Raw genomic sequence first — 21,568 nt, forward strand, 5'->3', positions numbered from 1 at the left:
GGCTCTGGGCGCTGCCGTGTCTTTCTCCGCTCGAGGAGGCTGGAGGCGTCTGCACGGGACCCGAGAGCTACTGGGTGAGTGATGGGCTGGATCCTGCCGCCTTCGTTGTTGGTCGGGTGCCTGTGCCGCTGGCCTGCTGCAGGTGCGTGTGGCGGAGCTGCGGCGTTAAATAAGGGACGTGAGGGTAGGTGGTGCTGGGGGAGAAGTAAAGGCCGTCCAAGGTGTTGGGGGGGGTGTGAGCACTTCGTGTTAGTGACCGGGTAGGTGTGTAGGGTGGCAACGCCGAGCAGGGCCGTTGGTGTACCGAGCAGGAGAGACTGAGTAGCAATGACGGATGGGGAAGTGTATGAGAGGCTATGGAGGTGGGTTAGTTTGGCAGGGTGCTGTTTAGTTTGGTCTCTGGAGGTGCTGGAAGTACATCAGGAAGGGTATGGGCTGATGGGAGAGAATTTGGAGAGGTGTGAGAATTATTAAAGGTCTAGAGAATGTCATTACTGAGAAGAAGCTGAAGGAATTGGAGTCTAGTGAGGAAAACAGGCTGATGGGAGATTAGGCCTTCAAATATGTAAATTTTGTGTTGTGGATAAAGAAAAGAAGTGCTTACAATTGAAAATAATTGAGTGTTTTCTAGCTGTGAGTGTAGCTCAGTACTGAGAAAGAAAGTTCTAGTGGGTTTTTTTTAATGTTTGGAGATTTTACCACTTTCGTCATCTCTTCATTCTACAAGTAATGTTTCAAGTAGCTGGAGAAGGGTGTGGAAACTATATTATATGTAATCCTTTTTTCTAACGGAGAAATGGAATTTGAATTTTTTAATTGCATGTCTAGCATACGTTGCTATGTAGACGTTAACCTGTGAGGTTATGCCAACAGCCTTTCAAAATACTTTTCCTCTTCTCAGGAGTTTGTTGTTACAGAATTATCAGGCAGTTCTTCTACTTACCTTCTGTATTTTCCTTTGTCTCTAAGAGATGTGGAAAGAGTTTTGGATGCCCAAATGAAATACGGTATTTTCTTCCCCTACTTGATCTGTTAGTTACAACTTGTAAAACATTTAAGCAATAATCAGGTGAATTGTTATTAGGTACTGGTGTGATATTGAGCATAAAATACCTGAAATCTTTGTTTTTGAAGTGCACTTAAAGAAGTGAGCTCTTGTTAACCTTGTGTAATAAAACTATGTTTGTTTCGTAGTAAAACTCAGTAGCAGTTTAGAGACTTGTTAATCATTGTGTCCTCGATCTGAGAATACCCTTCTTTCTAGCACTGGTTGTCTTTGCTGCTTTGCAGTATGAAAACTTTTCCTTTGCAAAACCTGATGGTTTTGAAACAAATGTTATTTATTTTCAAATTTTATAGAAAAAATTTGCTTCATTTTGTATAAAATATGTTTGTCTTTTTGTCCAATGCAGGATTAGCTACCTCTAAATTAGTCTTATTATCTGACTTCTTAAAGACATCTTGTCTACAGCCCTCCCAGGCAATCTATTGTAGTACTTTATATCTTTATGCTGAGAAAGTCTTATTTAATATGTAGCTGGAGTTAAATTATTAATTTTGGAAATGAGTGAATTTTTTTCTTCCTTACAGTAAACTTTTATGTATTAAGGTGTATCACACCTTTAACTTGTTCAGGCTTTTCTCATTGACTTGTTTCTTTGAACCCTCTTAGTACTCCTTACTTCTTTTCAAGGTGGTGCATATCTCAGTGACACCATTTTTAAAAAATATTTATTGTAGCCTCTAAAGTGAAAACAAAGAGAAAAGTCTTAACTTCTCTGGTAAAATATAGCTCTCGTGGACATAAAACTCACTCTTGGTTCCTAGTTTGAGAATTTAAAGTTAAGTAATTTTATTTTAGCATTAATTTTATTTCTCTACTTTTCTGTTTCTGAAAATGCCACCATATGAAATGTTTGATCCAGTGAATCTAGTTTTGTTTTATCATTTTATTTTTTTGCTTCTCTATCTGTTTCTGTCCTCTGTGGTGGTGGTAGAAGAGGGAGAAAGTTGTTCTGCATAGTCAAAACCAAATAATTCAGAATTGAACTCCTAGTTTGCTGGTTACAAGGAAGGAAGAAAAAATAGAATCAGTCTTTATGTTGGAGGTCTGTCGATTTTTCTTTGTTTTTAATGTTTCTTAATCTTATCATTGATGTCAGATTGGAGTAAATCTTTCAGTTCTCTACTGACTAAAGAGTATGGCTTAGGAAGTTATAAAAGTTATCTCTGGCAGGGTATGCTAAAGCATTTGTCTTCAGTTCATTGCAGGTTTTTTTGATTTGACAATGCTGTAGCTGTTTCCTGTCAAAGGAGAACAAAAAAAGGCAATGAACCTGTGTTATGCTGAATAAGCTTCAGTACAAAATTCACTGTCAGTGGGATTCTCAGATTGTAGTTAATAGGGTATTATAGAGCTCTACTGGTCTGCTCTTATCTTAAAGCCCTGCTCTTCAGTCTGTTTGATACACAGCCTAAACATGCATTGAATGTCCTTCATGGAGAAGGAAGGAGGCAGAAATGTTGTGCCCAGATTCAACTTGATTCTTAAAATGTGTCACCAAGAACAAATTCTCTTGGATACCTACAGGTTTTTCTTTAAAATACCAGCAGCTGCTATTTATGTGAAGTTCTTTTAAGTATTCCTTTTTTATTCAGATAATGATATCTAATAACTCAATTACTGTTGATAGCAGTAAAATTAATGGATGATGACTGGGAGTTCCAAAGTTTCATGTGCTCATGGCTCTAAATTCTATTATGCTGATGAGCTCTGTCTTTGAGATTCTGTGCGAATTACCAGAACTTTTTGCTTACCCATAATGAAAAAGCAATAATGTTTACTTCCCAGAATGCTTGTAAGGACTGCCTGTATAGTGCAACTAACCTACATGAATGCAATGACTGCTTTTATTAGCATGCGGGGTTTTTTAATTTAATGAGGGAAAATACAATTTGGTGAAGGGAATTGGTTGGGTTTTTTTTTTTTTTTAGATACGTTTAAGCCTGGTTTTTTGGATGTGTATGGTCATTAACTGAGAAGTGGTTAAAAGAGCTTTGAAAGGAGACCGTTAGTGTAGCTAGTGTTCTTGTGTGTCTGTTGCTGAACAAGGCTCTTAATTGCAATACTACTGAACTTCTCTGAACATAAGCATCTCTGTACGTGAGCATTAAATGAATGCACAAGGAATGGATAGGTTGGTGAGTTTGGAGGATGAGAAAGGAGTGGAGAAATTGGAGGTGAAGTGTACCTAATCTTTTCCTTCTATTTGCATAAGTACCTGGATTGTAGTTACACAGTTGCTTTAACTCAAATTCTGTCCCAGTTCCCACTGTCCATTTTGGATATTGATTTTGTTCATACCACTGTATGATGAGCCAGATCAGGAAGCTAACCTGACTGAAATTGTATTTGGTTTTGTGATCAGGTTAACTTCCAGCAAAATCCATTCCCCAGGCTGGATAACTGTGCATAGCATGAGTATTAGTACTACTGGTAGTATGACTAAAGCTACGATCATGAACAATTGGGGCAGAAGACTCATCAGCTCTTCTTGGTTATATCATGGACTGATGCTAAGTTAACGTGGAACTAGAGGCAGTCATGCATGGCTTAAAACTTTTTACCCTAAACTGACCCGGTTCAAAACGCAATCATTGCACTGCCTTGCAAAACTAGATTTGTGATACAGTGTAGAGAGAAGAAACGCTTTTCTCGTTTAAAAAGCACTTTGATTTTGTAGCTTATGAAATTACTTTAAAGCATCTATGTAATGTTAATAAATGTGTTCTCTGGGAAGTTTTTCAATGAACTTGTACACTGCATCTGACCTCCAGACAACTGAAAGTAATTAGAAATTGAATTTTAAAATCAGTGCCACAGCATTGCCAAGTCTGTTAAAATCTTTTCTTGTGCGTTACTGTAATGGATGCTGTAGCTATTATAATTTTGTTGTATAGTTCTGAGTAGTTCAGATCAGGCTGCATATAAATGAGGAGGAAAAGGCAGTTCCATGCAAAGTAAAGTCATAGAAGCAGAGCAGTTAGTTGAATTAGCTGATATACTTTGTCCACTTTTTTGCTGCCATGGCTATCTGTGTTATCAACCTTATTTCTAGAGATAAAGCTCTTCCCTAGGTAGCCTAATTTAAAAATGACTTGGGATAATTTATTACTTCTTTTAATGTTGTGTTCTCTGGAGTACTCTTCTGCCTCCAAAATTTTCTCAGTGTCAGGAATATTTTTCTTTCTTTAATATGTCAGCAAAGGCAACCTAGAAATAGATCTTAAGTTTTTCTGGTGAGTATAGGAGTTGGGGGCGGGGTGGGGGGGAACCCTGCATGTGGTTTTCCAGTGTAAGGATAAAATCTTCTCAGTTCTTTGCTGATTCAGTTTTTATGTGTGTTTTTTCTGAAGAGCTTGCTTGTTGCAGGTGACTAGAAGTTTGCAATGATTTTCTAAACAATTTTTGTTGGCTTTATACTATATACCTTAGCTGCTATTTAACAATCAACACTTAGCTATAACTACCACAAACAATGAAATAGATCAAAAATGTGTGTAACTCCCATGTGGGGGGAGAATACAGCAGAATTTCAAATGCTAACACTTAGCAACTATAAGTAAACTGTTATTTTCTTTTTTTAAACTAAGACCTATGATATATCTGTTAAATTCTTTTTTGTTTGAATCCATTTGGGAAACAAAATGTTTCCATATGCAAATTATTTTGTAATTTAAGCAGTATGTTGAACTTTCAGTGAACAGGTTAAAGGAAAACATCTAGGACATCCGTGGTCATCTTGCAACATGTTTAACTCTGCAGGGACAATTCGCAGGATTTTACACCCAGGTATTTCTTCTTCTGAATGAAATCACCACATAGAAAAGTATAATATTTATATGTAATTATGTTTTGAAGTAAAATGTTAGCAGCCTTCCAGGTAATAGTAAACTTTGTTAGCTGCAACTTGCAAGGTCTTGTATTTAGCATCTTCAAAGAAAGTGGAGCATATCAAACTTAAATCTTCTTACAGTTTCTAAATATACTTGCAGATTCATGAGGATAGAATTACAGTGTTTCCGTAGGTTAAGAAGGAAAAGAAGGCTATTTGAGTTATAGCACTCCATTTACAGCATAAGGCATGGGACTAGAAGTGAAAAGATGGGTGTTCTTTACTTTTGTTTTGCTTTGTGATACAGAGTGAACTATTCTGCTAGCACTCAGATTTACATTGGTGATATGGAGATAACGTTATCTCATTAAGAGGGTTTATATTCTCTTACCTGCTGAAGCTGCTGAGCAGCCCTCAGGTCCCCGTGTCTTCCCAGATAGGAGTAGCAGAACACTGTAGGTTTTTTCCAAGAAAGAATTTACCTTCGTGCTGTATGATCTATTGGCCTTTCTCAGGTAGCAGAAAAGTTCCTCTATGTAATAATAATGTCTCTCTTAGTTGCCTGGGCAGTACAAGTCAACTATACTGTGTACCTGGTGGAAAGCTGAGGAAGGATGAAACAAAGAATTTATTTTTTTTTTAGTTACCATTGTGAGTAATTGTCTGGCCTCCCACTTAGTAGAAGTCTTGCAATGTGTTTATCATGGAATTGTTTAGATTGCAAAAGACCCTTAAGATCATAAAGTCCAGCCATAAACCTAACACTGCTAAGTCCACCGCTAAACCATGTCCCTAGGGACCTCATCTACCCATCTTTTAAATACCTCTAGGGATGGGGACTCAACCACTTCCCTGGGCAGCCCATTCCAATTCTTGATAACACTTCCAGTGAAGAAATTTTTCCTAATGTCCAATCTAAACCTCCACTGGTACAACTTGAGGCTGTTTCCTCTTGTCCTATTGCTTGTTGCTTGGGAGAAGAGACCAACACTCACCTCACTACTGCCTCCTTTCAGGTAGTTGTAGAGAGCCATAAGGTCTCCCCTCAGCCTCCTTTTCTGCAGACTAAACAACCCCAGTTCCCTCAGCCACCCCTCATAAGACTTGTGCTCCAGACCCTTAACCAGCTCATTGTCCTTCTTTGGACACAGTCTAGCACCTAGAGTGTCTTTCTTGTGAAGGGCCCAGAATTGAACACAGTATTTGAGGTGTGGCCTCACCAGTGCCAAGTATAAAGGGACAATCACTTCCCTAGTCCTGCTGGCCATACTATTCCTGATACAAGCCAGGATGCCATTGGCTCTCTTGGCCAACTGGGCACACTGCTAGCTCATATTTGGCCAGCTGTCAACCAACACTCCCAGGTCCTTTTCCACTGGGCAGCTTTCCAGCTACTCTTCCCCAAGCCTGTAGCGTTGCATGGGTTTGTTGTGACCCAAGTGCAGGACCTGGCGCTTGACCTTGTTAAACCTAATACAGTTGGCCTTGGCCCATCGATCCAACCTTTCCAGATCCCTCTGCAGAGTCCTCCTCCCCTTGAGCAAATCGACACTCCCACCCAGTTTGGTGTCATCTGCAAACTTACTGAGGGTGCACTCAATCACCTCATCCAGATCATTGATAAAGATATTAAACAAAACTGGCCCCCATACTGAGCCCCGGGAAACACTGCTTGTGACTGGCCACTAACTGGATTTAACTTCATTCACCACCACTCTTTGGGTCCATCCCTCCAGCTAGTTTTTTTTTTTTTACCCAGTGAAGAGTATACCTGTCCAATCCATGAGCGGCCAGCTTCTTCAGGAGAATGCTGTGAGAGTGTCAAAGGCCTTACTAAAGTCTCAGTAAACAGCATCCACAGCCTTTTCGCTCATCTACTAAGTGGGTCACCTTGTCATAGGTGATCAGGTTCATCAAGCAGGACCTGCCTTTCACAAACCCATGCTGACCGGGCCTCATCACCTGGTTGTCCTGAATGTGCTGCATGGTGGCACTCGAGGTGTTCTGCTCCAGAACCTTCCCTGGTACTGAAGTCAGGCTGACAGGCCTCTAGTTTCCCAGATCCTCCTTCTGGCCCTTCTTGTAGATGGTCATCACATTTACAAACCTCCAGTCAACTGGGACCTCTCCAGTTAGCCAGGACTGCTGATAAATGATGGAAAGTAGCTTGGTGAGTACTTCTGCCAGCTCCTTCTGTACCCTTGAGTGGATCCCATCTGGCCCCATAGACCTGTGTGTGTCTAAGCAGTGTAGCAGGTTGCTAACGATTTCCCCTTGGATTGTGGGGGCTTCATCCTGCTCCCTCATTCCTGTCTTCCAGCTCAGGGTGCTGGGTGCCCCAAGAACAATTAGTTTTACTGTTAAAGACTGAGGCAAAGAAGGTATGAAGTACCTCAGCCTTTTCCTTGTCCTTTGTTATGATGTTTCCCCTTACATCCCACAGAGATTCTCCTTAGCCCTCCTTTTGATGCTAAAGTATTTACAGAAGCATTTTTATTGTCTTTTATGGCAGTATCCAGATCAAATTCAAGATAGGCTTTGGCCCTTCTAATTTTCTCCCTGCATGACCTCACAACATCCTTGTAGTCCCCCTGAGTTGCCTGCCCCTTCTTGCAAAGGTCATGAACTTTTTTTTTTTTTTTAAAAATTTTTTTTTTATCTTCCCTGAGCTCCAGCCAAAGCTCTCTGTTCAGCCAGGCTGGTTGTCTTCCCTGCTGGCTCATCTTTTAGCACATAGGGACAGCCTGCTTCTGTGCCTTTAAGATTTCCTTCCTGAAGAATGTCCAGCCTTCCTGGACTCCTTTGCCCTTCAGGACTGCCTCCTGAGGGACTCTGTCAACCAGGCTCCTAAACAGGCCAAAGTCTGCCCTTTGGAAGTCCAAGGTAGCAGTTCTTCTGACTGCCCTCCCGCCCCGCCCCCCACTTCTCCAAGAATCAAAAACTATCATTTAATGATCGCTGTGCCCAAGATGGCCTCCAGCCATCACATCACCCATTAGTCCTTCTCTGTTTGCCAACAAAAGGTCCAGCAGAGTGCCTTCCCTAGTTGTCTCACTCACCAACTTCCACGCACTCCAGGAACCTCCTACACTGTTTCCTTTCTACTGTATTGTATTTCCAGCAGACATCTGGTAAGTTGAGGTCCCCCAGGAACATTGGCTAGCTATTGTGAGGCTCCTCCCAGCTGCTTATAGAATATTTTGTCTACCTCTTCATCCTGGTTGGGTGGTCTGTAACAGACTCCCACAATGATATCTGCCTTGTTGGCCTTTCCCTTGATTCTTACCCATAAACATTCGACCCGGTTGTCACCATTGTTAAGATCTAGACAATCAAAACATTCCTTAACATACAGGTCTACCACACTGCCTCTCCTTCCTTGCCTATCCCTTCTGAAGAGTTTATAGCCATCCATTGCAGCACTACAGTTGTGTGAGTCACCCCACCATGTTTCTGTGATGGCAACTACGACATAGTTTTTCTGCTGCACAATGGCTTCCAGGGCCTCCTGTTTGTTGCCCATTCTGTGTGCATTGGTGTAGATGCACTTCAGCTGGGCTATTGATCCTGCCATCTTTTGGGGAGGAGAAACCCTCATTCTTAAGTGACCATTCTCGGGCACTTCCATGGTTCTAACACATCCGTAACCCTTGTGTCTTTGCTGCTGCTGCATGGATCTCCGTCCCCTGCCTCCATTGAGATGGCAGACTGAAGGACCTTGCTAGCACACTGACCCTCAAACATTGGTGTGCTGTCCCCAGGCTTATCTCTAGTGAGCATGATTTTCTTCCCTTCCCCCTTCAAATCTAGTTTAAAGCTCTTTCAATGAGTCCTGCTAACTCCTGTGTAAAGATCCTTTTCCCCCTTTGAGACAGGTGTACTCCATCTATCTCCACCAGCAGGCCTGGTGGTGTGTAGACTGATCCATGATCAAAAAACCCCAAATCCTGCTGGTGACACCAGGCTTGGAGTCAGGTATTGATCTGCTGGCTTTTCCGGTGTCTTCCCTCATAATTCCCTGTAACTGGAAGGGTAGAGGAGGACACTATTTGTGCTCCCTCATCCCTTCAGGGTCCCAGGGCCCTGTCTTGATTGCCCTCGGACTTCTTGTTGCAACTTTATGGCTGCCTACCTGAAAAATCAATAATGGTTAGTCATTTGAGGTCTGTACCAAGGTAGGAAGCTTTCTCTTCACATCTTTAACCCAGGCCCCAGGGATACAGCAGACTTCCCTAAGAAGTGGGTCCAGTCTGCATATTGGGTCTTCTGTTCCCCTCAAAAGGGAGTCTCCTATGACAATGATATGTGTCTCCTTTTTTTTTTTTCTTTTCCTTTTCTTTATGGAAGTGGTTTTGATGCAGGGTGCAGGCTGACTTAACCTTGGTGACACCTCCAAGCTACATGAACTATCATCCTTGTCAGTGTTTGATTCCACTTGCAATACCTGTCATGCAAGGAAACCTGGGAAGGTGGGGCAGTCACAGAGGAGGTGTGCCTGCTGCACTGGGCAGGAACTTGTTGCCATTGCCCCCTGTCCCTTAAGTCGCTGTGTTCAGCCAGGCAGACAGAGGATAGGGAATCCTCTGTATCGTGTGTCCTGTCTGCCTGTTGGGCCTGTCCCAGGGAAGGTAGGGTGTGATTCCAGTAGTCTCTCTCTCTTGCTCTCTCTGATACTCCTCAACCTACTTGCCTCCTCTGGAGCTCTGTCACTAAGTGGAGGAGTTCCTCTACCTGGGCATACCTCCCACAGGTGTGCTTACTACTGCCGTCTGATACTGGCATAAGAGTAGGGCACACCCTGCAGCCTGACAACTGGGTGGCACTGTGTTCCCACTGGAGCTCTGTCTAGGAAGCTGCATCGGTCGTGGTGGGTGCAGAGTTTAGAGAGGCCATGGCTTTCTGCTGGGTGGATGCTTGAACTCTGGGGGACTGAAATTACCTGCTTTGCCTTGACATGCTCTCAATATTGCAGCTCAGTGTTAAGACAGAGGTAATAATCAAGACACAAGTATCCAGCCTTTATTTAAGAGTCATAAAGGATTCTAACGTTTGGCTAGATATGTTCTGCGCATTTATACCCCACTCTGTCCTCACACTTGCATGCCCAGGACTGGAAGCCTGAGGATGGTTAAGTACTCTGAGACAGAAGATGCCTGCCTGGCTGGTACTCCGGTCATACATTCATAATCACGCTGCTGACATACTGCCTAACTAGGAAGAGAAACGATGGTAAATACCACTGAGGAATTTGTGGGTGACGTTACACTATCCTCTACAGCACATTCTGGTTCATCAGCAGGGAACATATCAATACCTCTCACCCAATTTCTTGTGATTGCAGCAGTTTTGGCCTCTCTTGAGGACAGAGATATGTGTGCATGCATGTGTCCGTGTGTGTGTTCTCTCTGGGCTTGCTTATATCTGACTAGTCTTACGTTTAGACTTCCTTTCCTGCCAAGCAATCAGAAAACAAGAGGACAATGTATCCTGGAGTAAATGAGAGGCTGTGGCACAGCATTTTAACCAAGGTTTTGCTCAAAGAGACCATGATGGGTATAGAACTAAGCATATTCAGGGCCATGTGTGGAAAGCCCCCAAAAATGGAAATGTGGTTTGGTATAGTACATATGGCCCTGATACACAAGAGGCAGGGGGTATTAGCTGGGTCAGCTTTGAAATTTATGGCATTTTGGGGGTGGGTGGCAGAATAAAAAAAAAATAATCACAGCTTCATGCGAGCTGCTGATTTTTTTTTTTCCTAAGGTATGTTAGTATTTTATAGCTGCTTTTTCATTCTACACGATAGCTTGTGTGTAGTTAGAGCTCTAAGCAAGTTGTAGATTTTTTCCATTTGCATGTCTGATGGACAAAAGTTATATAACGCAGTTTCACTTGTATCCACTGTAGGATTGTTCAGTAGGTCAGGCTGAACTGAGGGGTACTTAAAATACTAGCTTGTGTATTTTTAATAATGTGCTAAGACTTACGGAGAAAGTTTCCATTAAAAATTAATTGAATCAAAGTTGAAGTAGCATGAGTATCTATGAAGTAGCATGATGGTCTTCATCAGATCCAAAGTTTCTATATTATATTTTTACTTAAGACAGAGTGTAATTTGCTTAATACTTTGTATTAGTTAAGACTTCATATCCAAGTTGGCCATTGTTCTCTGTGTAACATACAGGTTCTATACTTGGTGCCTTGTTTTCCTTGGTGCTCTTTAGAGTGCATGCTTGTATGCAAGCTTAAAAAAAGAGCATTATAGTGAATCTCTTGTTCAACTGTCTTTCAGATTCATGCACTTTTAGTTTCATTGGTGTTAAGCAGTTAAGTGAGAAAATTATACTGAAAAAGTATTTAGTCTAGATAATCATGTGCTTATTTTACAGGTACACCTGGTATTAAAGTTCTCATGCCAGCACTTTCTCCTACAATGGAAGAAGGAAACATTGTGAAATGGTTAAAAAAGGAAGGTAAGATAGCATTTTCTATGGCCAGATCTGTTGTAGTTCTTCAGCTATATAAATCTATTTATATGCTTATAATGCTTATAATCCTTCTGTCTGCAAGGGATACACATAACTACATAATCCTCCATTGAGCTGGCCATATAAATGTAGTGGCATTACTCAATGGAAATGTTTGATGATCTTATATCCAAGGAAATATTTTAAATTGACGGAAGAAAGCTGCTCATTGCAAATTAAATGTTTTTCCCACTGTATAACCAGCAGGGGTCAGTAGAATACTATTCGATAATTTTTCTGCTCTTTAGGTAAATATCAAATGTTTTCATTTTATGGTTTCACAGGATGGACAGATGATTCAGTACTGCAGAAGGAAAATACTGAATTTAATTGACAGCTTTACTATTTTCTTCTCATTGTTAATGCAGTTTCATATTGATTCTTGTGGGTCATAAAGTTGTTCTTGTAAAAATATAACTGTGTTTCTAAAACTTTGTATTTACTATATATGAATTTAAAGTTGATGAAAGATGATAGATTGACAGCCCTGGAGACCAAAATCCTTTTGTTGTGGGCAGGAAACAGAATATGCAACAATGCTAGCAGTTTCCTCATACAGTGTAACTGCTACCTTTTGAGATACCACCTCCATGAACTCCAGTCTCTATGCTCAGTCAACTTTGATTTGGTTTGTGAAGAGTATATCAAGGAATGTAGTTTGTGTCTTGTGATTTGGATACTTGTCTGTCTGTAATTGAACAGAGCATGTAGGCTATTGAATGCCAATGGGATGTGATCTCCTAGAGGGAAATTTGGCTTCAGTAGAGATCCTAATCATTCAGCCTGGCTATAAGAACTTAATAATTTAAAAAAAAAACAACAACCACCCAAACCAAACAAAAAACAAAACAAACCCCCCCCCCAAAAATCCCCCACCCAAAGCTTTTCAAGGGCATTATATAAAATTTCAGAGAGCTGCCATTCAGGCAACTTCTCTTGCAAATATTGCGTGCTCATTAGAAAACATAAGAGCAAAGATATGCTCTGCAAAAGTGCTCCTTCCAATCCTATCTATTGGGAAAGCTGACTTGTAATTCACATCGAAGTGGGCATTGATTAGGAGCTATCACAATTTTTGCAATCTCCTTTCTATTGCACTTGGGTATGGAAAAACATGAGATTTTTGAACGATGCTATGAAATATTCTTCTTAAAATTGCATTTAATCAATTGCCTTCCAAACTTATGACCACTTCTTGGCTGCAGCAGTGATAGGAAAACAATAAAAGTAGTGGAAAAGTGGTTTGCCTGGTTCTTTGAAGACTTTTCCTCTTGCCTTCCCTATGCAAGGGAATCCTTAGCTTTCTGTGAACAGCCTCACATACCCAAGTTAAGAGAGATGTCATGTGTGAGAAACACGTGGATGAAGGTATTTAATTTGGCTAGCTTGCGCTGTTGGAGTTACTGCTGCAGGTTGCTTAGCACCGAGATTTCTTTTTAATAGTGCAGAACACTCACAGTCTAATTGCAGATTGGAAGAAGAGAATAATTAAGACACAGGGAGTTAAGTTCTTTTCTCCTTGCCTATCTTTGCTCTGTAGGTTACAGAATTCGCCCAACAATTTGATTTATTAACATCTATGAAGTACTTAACTAATGATCTGATATATGGGCTACTTGAATTAATGATCAAATGGAATTAAAACACTGATACAGAGCCTGGAATTTTGACTTCCTGTTAAAACTGTTTATGCTCTAGTTACTGCAAATTGCAGTGCGGCTATTAGATTATGAAATTAAAAAGACCAGGTGCTACTTTGTGTACTCCTGTGCCAAGTTCTGTAATAGGAACATTTATGACTTAAAAAACCATGTAAGTGACTGAGCCTTGAATGTTTCCATTGTTTACTACTGTGAGATCACAAGGATCATACAATGCTTCGTTTCGCCTTTCTAATTCAGGTAGTCCTGAAACAGGAAATAATTATTTTAAAAAAGGTGTTTATCTCTTACCTAAATACAGGTGGTGAACTGCAGTAGCTTTGTTTTGATGCTTAAGTACAACAGAGTGTGATACTGGGAATTAAATGCTTAGACAGATAATACTGTAGCAGCATTTCTGGTACTGGGAAAACTTTAAAATTTTGCTTCATATAAAAATTGTAGTCATGTGTTAGGCTTGTATGTATTTTCCCTACTTTTTATTGGTTTGTAAGGAAAAGGTTATCATATTCTGTTGGAGGCCAAAACATTCAACTTCCTCAAAGATTTTCAATGCAATTTCAATTTTAATGTTGGCCATCTAGTCAGTGTTGATTTGTCAAAAGAATCCAGACCCATAGTATCTTTATTGTGCACTAGCAGGTACAGATATACTTCAAAAGCAGAGGAAGACTACAAAATTAATTATAGATTTGTGTAATGTAGCAAAAGTAATTTCTAACACTTGTGCATATTTTTGTTTCACAAAGTGCATTTCTAAAAGACCTTTTTTTAACTGTATAGGAGATTGGAAAGAATGTCTGCAAGCTTGTTTCCTCATAGACACTAAGGTTCCTGAGGTTTTTATTTTAATATCTTTAATAGTGTAGATACAAACTAGACAACTGTGATACTTAGATGTTGTTGCCTGTGACTGTTGTCTTAAATTATAGTTTTAAATAACTTGCTTTGACTTATGGCTTGCAATGAATATGGAAGACTCAGGATTTTATTCATGGCAGTTTTACTGAGTGATGGTGTTGTGTACTTCCTCTTGGAAAACCTACTGTAACCATCAGTATTTTGAATATTTTAATGTTCTGCAGCAGCAGTGTGTGTCTCTGAATCTTTGTTTTTATTTGGAAATGAAAGATACAGTATGATAAATAATGATGGGGGATCAGTTAGCTATAGAATGTGTTAAAGAATTTAAAATGGTTGTATTATATGGATAAGTATCTATCTTCCATGGTTAAATATGCTATGTATTCTTAAGTTCTGTTATATTTTGCAGGTGAAACAGTGAATGCTGGAGACGCATTGTGTGAAATTGAAACAGACAAAGCAGTGGTTACCATGGAGTCAAGTGATGATGGCATATTGGCTAAAATACTGGTAGGATTATGCTCTTCTGAGTATGATGATATAACTTTTCTTCAGACTGTCATTTAGCATATTGCCTCAAAAGCTAGTTTAGATAGCTAAATTTCCTTCTGCTCAGTTTTTGGAATAATGCACTTGCATTTCTAGTGAGAAATAATTGCTCTTTTTATTCTGTACATGTACCAGACTACTGGCACATAGTTGTGGTTTAACTTGGCAGGCAGCTGAACACCACACAGCTGCTCGATCACTCCCCCCCACCCCCAGTGGGATGGGGGAGAGAATCAGAAAAAAAAAAGTAAATTAACTCTATCCCAGCTGAAACCAGGAGAAATGGTACATGATTCTATGTGTGTTTAATGGATTTTCATTTAACCTGATTGAATTATGTCAATTTGTGTTTTACACCTTATGAATTGTATCCATGAAGTATTGCAGTTTGACATCATTTAATTATAGAAAACCAAATTACAATCAGTTAGTTGGAATATGGAATTTTTCGATGGTACTTTACCCAGGATGTGTGATCTCTGTGCTGTTATCTTGTGCTGGCCATTGAAGATGGAACACTATACAAGATGGCCTGACCCAGAGGACAATTCTTAAAATTATTAATTTCCTGTGTTCTTAAAATTAGATTAAGTAGGCTTAGTATAAAGAATAAGACCTGGGATGAATGTGGAGTTCTCTGAGCATCTTTTTGAAGTATTTGTGTGTATGTATATATATAACAGAGATAATGGTCAGTTTGGGTTCCTTGTTTAAGGGCTTTAAATCCTGTTCTGTACCAAGATGGATGCAACTAGACTACAGAGATCAGGATGAAAGACTTGGGTCTAATACTGCATTGCTTAAAGTCTGCTTGCAAGTCCTGTACTATTCTTTACATACTGTATTCTACAAAGACGAGTCAAATTCTTTATCCTTTCCTTTTTCCTCCTCCTCTTCTGTAACTTTTTTGAAAAATGTTTCTTGTTTGAAAATCCCCTGATGTTAATTCTCATCAGAATTTAGAACAGTGGGGCTGTAATTCTGAGGCCTTCTGTTGCTACTTCTGTGTAAAAGTAAATATTACATTTTCCGAAAGCTGGTATTTGATTCCTTAAAAATTACAGGGGACTACTGTTCTTGTTCATAAAATATGTATAACGGGAAAAGTATTTTAGAGTTTCTTGTCTTTAGGGAGAGGAATGAAAGTTCTTATCAATTGTGCATAAAGACGGAAAGGATTTTCACTCCCTTTCAATATTTACCACTTTTTCTAAAATTTTCTCCAAACAATATCCAAATCTGTGGAGTTCTCTTATTTATCCTGTGAAGGCTTAAATTGTCAGCTAACCTCTAGCATATCCAACAAGAACACTATTTTTTCTTCTTCGTTTTTAGAAATTAGGTATATAAGCTTGGATAATCTTAAATATGATTTTGCAATGAATCTGCGGCTTGATTAAGATAAAACAACTTGCTCAGTTACAATTGTAGGCAATCTAGTTGGGCAGTCAAATAAGCAGCTAAATGGGGAAACAAGATTCTGCAACTTAATATTTCTCAGGTTTAATGTGTATACTGATATATAAAGAGCTTCTTACCACACTTAAAGACCCTACCTATGAGCTAGTGTCTCCAAGAAAAGTTATGAAACATTTCGTAGTGTTGAAACCACAAGATACTGAAGAAATCTACTTGAATAATTGTGTAGCGTCTTAGCTTTTTTTGGTGGTAGACATGTTAAAATGAAGTACTAATGTACTGTTACTTTGTCTTAACCAGGCACCTTGGCTGTCTTGGCATGCAGGATGTCAGATTTGGTTGTTCCAAGACTATTAATTTAGCTTGTATTTTTTCTGTCGAAGGATCCTTTGTGTCTTGAAACAGTGCTTAATAACTTGGGTTTCCAGCATTGTAGTGTTTGCCTTTCTCTGGCTTCTTACCTTTGCATACCACTCCATTGCTTCACCAACCAATTACATCTACAAAGTGCTGTTGAACCTGGTGAGAAACGAATAGTCTGCAGCAGGGTTGGATATTTGCCTTTACTTGGGTGCGGCCTGGCATGATTTGGTGCAGAGGGGATGCGTGACTATGCAGCTGTATGGTGCCACTCTTTTTACCACCACACTCTTACAGTGAATGTGGAGGGCTTTGTCTTGGGGTTTATATATAAATACTGTTGTAGCTTCAACTGCAAGTTTTCACACTTCAACTTGTACATCAGAGTTTCAACTCCTGCATTAAAGTTACAAAGAATGTGCCATTAACGTTCATCTGAAAAGTCAGGTTTTAAATGACTTGCCTCTGTACTGTGTGGGAACTCAGTAGCAGAAAGGACTAAGCTTCAGTTCTGCAGGACAATATTCAGTTGTCTTTCATGCTTCTCCTTCAGTTCATTGCCTCATTCCTTATATATCTTTTATATCATAAAAAAATCCCAACCATAAATGAAAGGCTGCAAAAATGATGAAGCATGAATGCCCTAGAGATGAAACTCCATCTCTTTGTACAATCTTGATATGGCTTCATAGAAAATGGAAGAAATACAAGTGAGCATGTCATTAAAGACTAAATAATACTTATACAGAAATTGTGCTGATTCAGTGTTTGACTTTCCGGTAATGTAAAAATGGTCTTTTGCTGTTCTTGCGTGTAGAAATCATTAATAAAGCTGTAATACACTTTTTCTTGCACATTTTCCAAATTTTCATGATGCTTATAGGCTAGCCTATGCCTCATTTGAAAGCAAAGAACACTTGTAAATTATAGTCTGTGTTCCTTACCCTCACAAGACTCCATCCTTGTGGTTTGCTTCGGAGGACTAAAATCTTGTTTATTTCTTATGCTTTTGTCTCCCACACTCCTCACACTGTGAAATTTTCAGAATAGTCTCATTTCCATACTGGTGGAGTATTGCAGCTGATTCTTCCCCCCCTCCACAATAATTAAACAATAGGATGAATTGGAACAACTTTGAATAAAATAAATAGAAATATTGTGAGAAATTGTTTTGCCATATGTGTAATAGATTATGAAACACTTTGTCGAAATGTTTAGTTCAAATTGGTATGTTGGGAGAGAAGGGAGTGGAAAAAATATAGAGATTGGGAAGTAAAATGTAGTAAGATGAGTGTAATGAACTTGGAAAATTCTTGGCTGAATAGAAATGGTGGTTTAGAGTGAAGATACTGCAGTTAGAGTTCTCCTCTAAGAGAACAGATCCAAGACTCCAGTGAAGAGCTATATTGAACAAAATCCTTTCTGTGACAGGGAGAAGGGGAGGGGGGAAAAAAAAAACAAACCAGAAAAAAACCAAACTAGAACAAAAAAAGAAACCCCTCTTGCATCAACAGTAAGACCCAACTGAGAGATCCAACCTTTGAGTCTTTAATTGACAAAAGTAATTTTTATGGAGCTATAAAAAAAATTAATTTACTATATAGGTTTTCATTCACTGAATGCCACTTAACATATACTACTTCACTCACTTCCTCTCTTCACTGAGATCCTTTATGTTCTGTGGTAGAAATATTTTTACAGTTTTAAACCGATAATATGAAGGATAATACTCTTAAAATGGTTATTTTTGTTTTGCATGATCTGTTTAAAAGGTTGTTAGCTCATAATCTGCATACCAATTTTGTTAGTGTTTTCTTAAACAGTTTTTTTAGAACCTGTTGATAATTGGAAAATATGATTTCAGAATTAAATGTGAGATTTAAATGTGAGATTCCTTTTAAGCTATAAAAGCTTTCCCCTTCTTAATGTATAGGGGTCAAATATCAGGGTAGAAGTATTTTATAGACTGCAATGAGCCTTAAATGCAGGAAGAAACAATAGGAATTCCACTGTGTTTAGGGTGAAATGAAGTTAAAAGTATTTCTAGTTTTAGTATGCAAAGTTGTATAAGCACAAAGTAATATTCTTGAATCTTCAATTAATATTTCAACTAATCCATACCTCTTCTGGAAAAAAGTTGTTCTCTATTTTAGCTCTATGTGATCATATCTTTTGATCAATAAATAACTAGAAGAAGTCTGAAACTTTTCTAACTCTACTCCAAATCTCTTTGTGGAGATGATATCCACTATTTCAGGCATGCTTCTGAGCTTGAATGCTTATCTTAAAGACCAACAGCTCTATGGAGTTGTTACCTAAAAGATGTGACTGTTCTTGTAGATCCACACTAAACAAAGTGTATTGGATGCTGTCCTGCAAATGTTGCTTTATATACATGCACTTGTTAATAACGAGACTATTTAAAGCGTAATGGCATTCAGTCAAAATTGAAAAGGATTTATGAAAAGATACTATTGTCTGAAAAATGAAATGGGCATGAAATTTACATGTCTGTTTCCTTGGTATTTGCTTTGTTACTTGATGTTTGCTCTGCTCCATTCTTTCTCTGTGTTTAATAAAAACATTTCACAATCAAGTTAAGTTTAAGTAGACAGCAGGAAGAAGAATTAAAAATTGGGGGGAGGCTGGCGTTCCACAGAAATCTTACGCTGTTTCTGAAGGCTGTAGTTATTAAACTTTGTTGTGATCACAAGCGTTGCTAGTAAAATTTCCCTGGAAGATATTGCAGTCTTTGGTCTTAGCACTTAGCTATATTTGTAGTTCTAAAAAGGGTGGATAGTGACTTAATTAGTTAACTGCAAGAACCTGGAAGAGAACACAGAAGATCAGAATGGATGAAGTGGGGTGAAATTTGGCAGTGTAAGGTGCAGAGTTAAGAAGGTATAAGTAGGTTAGAAAAGGACAAGTCATTTATTACTGCAGCCTCCTGTACTGACAACAGTTCAAATTTACGTAATTTGCTGACAGAGACTCTTTACATGCTATGACACCATTCTGTATCTGCATTTAGAAAAAATATTTCTCAATCATCAGAGGTAAATTATTGTAGAAAAATAAACTGTCTTTCGTATTCTCTTGATGCAGTAGCCACAAATTGCAGCTGATAACTGTTCCATTTATCACACTCATTTTTATGTACTGGAAGACTCTTAACACATCTCTCCAAGGTATTCTCTCTTGAAAAAGCTTGAGTTCTTCAACCTCCAAAGGATTGTTTTCAAAACTCTCTTTTGTTCTAATTTTTCAAGCTCTCTTTAACCATTTGTCTTGGAAGTATGGTGCTCTAAACTGGATTAAATATTCTATCTAAAGCCTCATCACGACTTTATAGAGTGAAATACTTCTCAAGTATTTAATGGAACATTTCCCAAATGAAATATGCTATGCTTCTCTCACCCTTCATTTTCTGCAGCAGTGTTTATATTGACTCATATTTAGCTAGTTATCCTGTGTAATCTTGGAGCCTTTTCTGCTGAACTAAACTAGTGTTATTCTACTAACAGTCCTACAATCATTAAGAGCTAAGGTTGCACTCTGAAAGAAAATGCTGTTGAAGGCAAGCTTCTGTACTAAATAGGTAAACTTCTGTAGTAAATACTATATAATTTGGGCAGGGAGGTCTCTTCTAGGGAATATGTAGATATTCTTGTAGATATACAAGCGATGTGGATTGCATAATTTTGTATCAGCATACTGGTATTAGTTGCAATCTAGCTACTTAGCAAACAACAGAATGGACATAGGTACAAATGTTCCTCAAGCCATCAGCCTGTGGATAAGATTCTACCCTGCACAGAGTGAGACACATGTTTCTGCTGCTATTACAAAAGTTATTTGGGTTGGTGTATTACATCTCCTATCTCAGTTGCATTTTCTTACAACAGCGTGTATTTGCATAGTTATCCTTTGCAAAGAAAGAGAAGAGTAATGTCCTGTGTGGCAGCATTTAAGAAGTGATGGTCTGTTCAGTATCTTCCTTTTTTGTTTAAGGAAAGGGAACATCCTTTGCAAAAATGAAAGCATCAAAATAGGTGAGGGGCTGGGTGGGGAGGAGAGGTGATTTAAGATGGAACTCAGATGCAAGTGAAGTCTATCAGGGTTTACAAGAATTTATTGTTAGTGTTTAATTTCTACAGGATAACTTGAATTTTTAACAGTAGTTTTTATAAACAAGAGCTTTGTAAATACTTTTTTAATTTACATTGCTAAATAGTAATTTTCCCCAGATGTTCAATTTTTTTGTAGCACCTTGAAACTTCTGAGTTTTTGTGTTTAACCGTGGAGCAACACATCTAGTAAGTTTCAGAGAATCTGTTCTGCTATCCCAAGAGAAAATCTCTCATCAGTCCTATTTTTAAATGTGTTTAGTCTCCATATAGTTATTCTAATAATTGCTAGGTGAGTAATGCTTTCACTGTTTTTAATCCTTTCCTCTTCAATTTGGAATGCTTCTGAAAATTGCATCTAATAGTCTTGACAAAAACTTGTGCAATCTCTTAATTTTTTTTTTTTTTTAATACAAAGTACCTATTCTGCATTTACACATACTGCTTTGTTGGATTATGTGAAGAGGAGATATGGGGGTTGTCTCTGTCATAAGTATTAAAGAATGATTCCCAGAGATTTTTTTTTTTTTAAAATAGCAGGCTCCCAAATTGATTTTTTTCAAGTTTCTTTAATAGTAATTCAGGATGACTACAAGTAGCATTAGTATTTCAGGATCTGTGTTTTTCCTGTTTCCGGGCTTGTATTCTGAATGCATTCCAAATTAAAAAAATTTCTTTGTGTGTGTTGCTGCTGTGGCATGTTTTTTGATAGATCAGCAACTATGTGATATCAGTATCGTGGAGCAGTGACACTCAGCCTTAGCCCAGATATCTACATCATCCAATAACAATCATATGCCAAGAGCCGAGTCTGAGGAGATGCCAGGAGGTAGAAAATAACTATAATGTCTTTCAGATTAAGGGAAGAGAGGCAGCTTTATTCAAGTAACATGAAGGGATTATTATGCACACCTCATCTTTAATGGATTCTTTTAATTACGTTTTTTGGAATCTAGAAATGGTGGGTTTAAGTATTAGTGTACAGAATAAATACACAAATAGGCTTCTATCCCAGTCTTCTAAAAAGTACAGAGGAAACCTGATATTTTGGAAACTGAAATAACAGGGGAGCAATAAGATCAGAAATTTTCTGATTTTTTGTTTCCCTAGCTCAAATGTGATCTTTAGTAGTCTTTCTGTAGTATCCAGTGGATATTTCTGCACAT

The 21,568-nt window shown here is 38.6% G+C and overlaps 1 protein-coding gene across 3 annotated transcripts in view; it reads left to right on the forward strand.

Annotated features, from left to right (window-relative positions):
- PDHX (pyruvate dehydrogenase complex component X) overlaps window positions 1-21,568 on the forward strand; it is a 53,296-nt gene continuing 31,728 nt past the window's right edge. The window contains exons 1-5 of one of the 3 annotated variants that reach the window (XM_035902924.1): window positions 1-74; window positions 4,761-4,852; window positions 10,004-10,124; window positions 11,285-11,368; window positions 14,357-14,457. In XM_035902924.1, coding sequence (XP_035758817.1) covers window positions 11,308-11,368; window positions 14,357-14,457 — 162 coding nt within the window. In that variant the 5' untranslated portion in view covers window positions 1-74; window positions 4,761-4,852; window positions 10,004-10,124; window positions 11,285-11,307. The other 2 variants (XM_035902925.1, XM_035902923.1) reach the window with 2 other exon arrangements.

This window comes from Egretta garzetta, unplaced genomic scaffold (genome assembly GCF_000687185.1).
Source record: "Egretta garzetta isolate BGI_Z169 unplaced genomic scaffold, ASM68718v1 scaffold329, whole genome shotgun sequence".
Taxonomy (NCBI): Eukaryota; Metazoa; Chordata; class Aves; order Pelecaniformes; family Ardeidae; genus Egretta; species Egretta garzetta.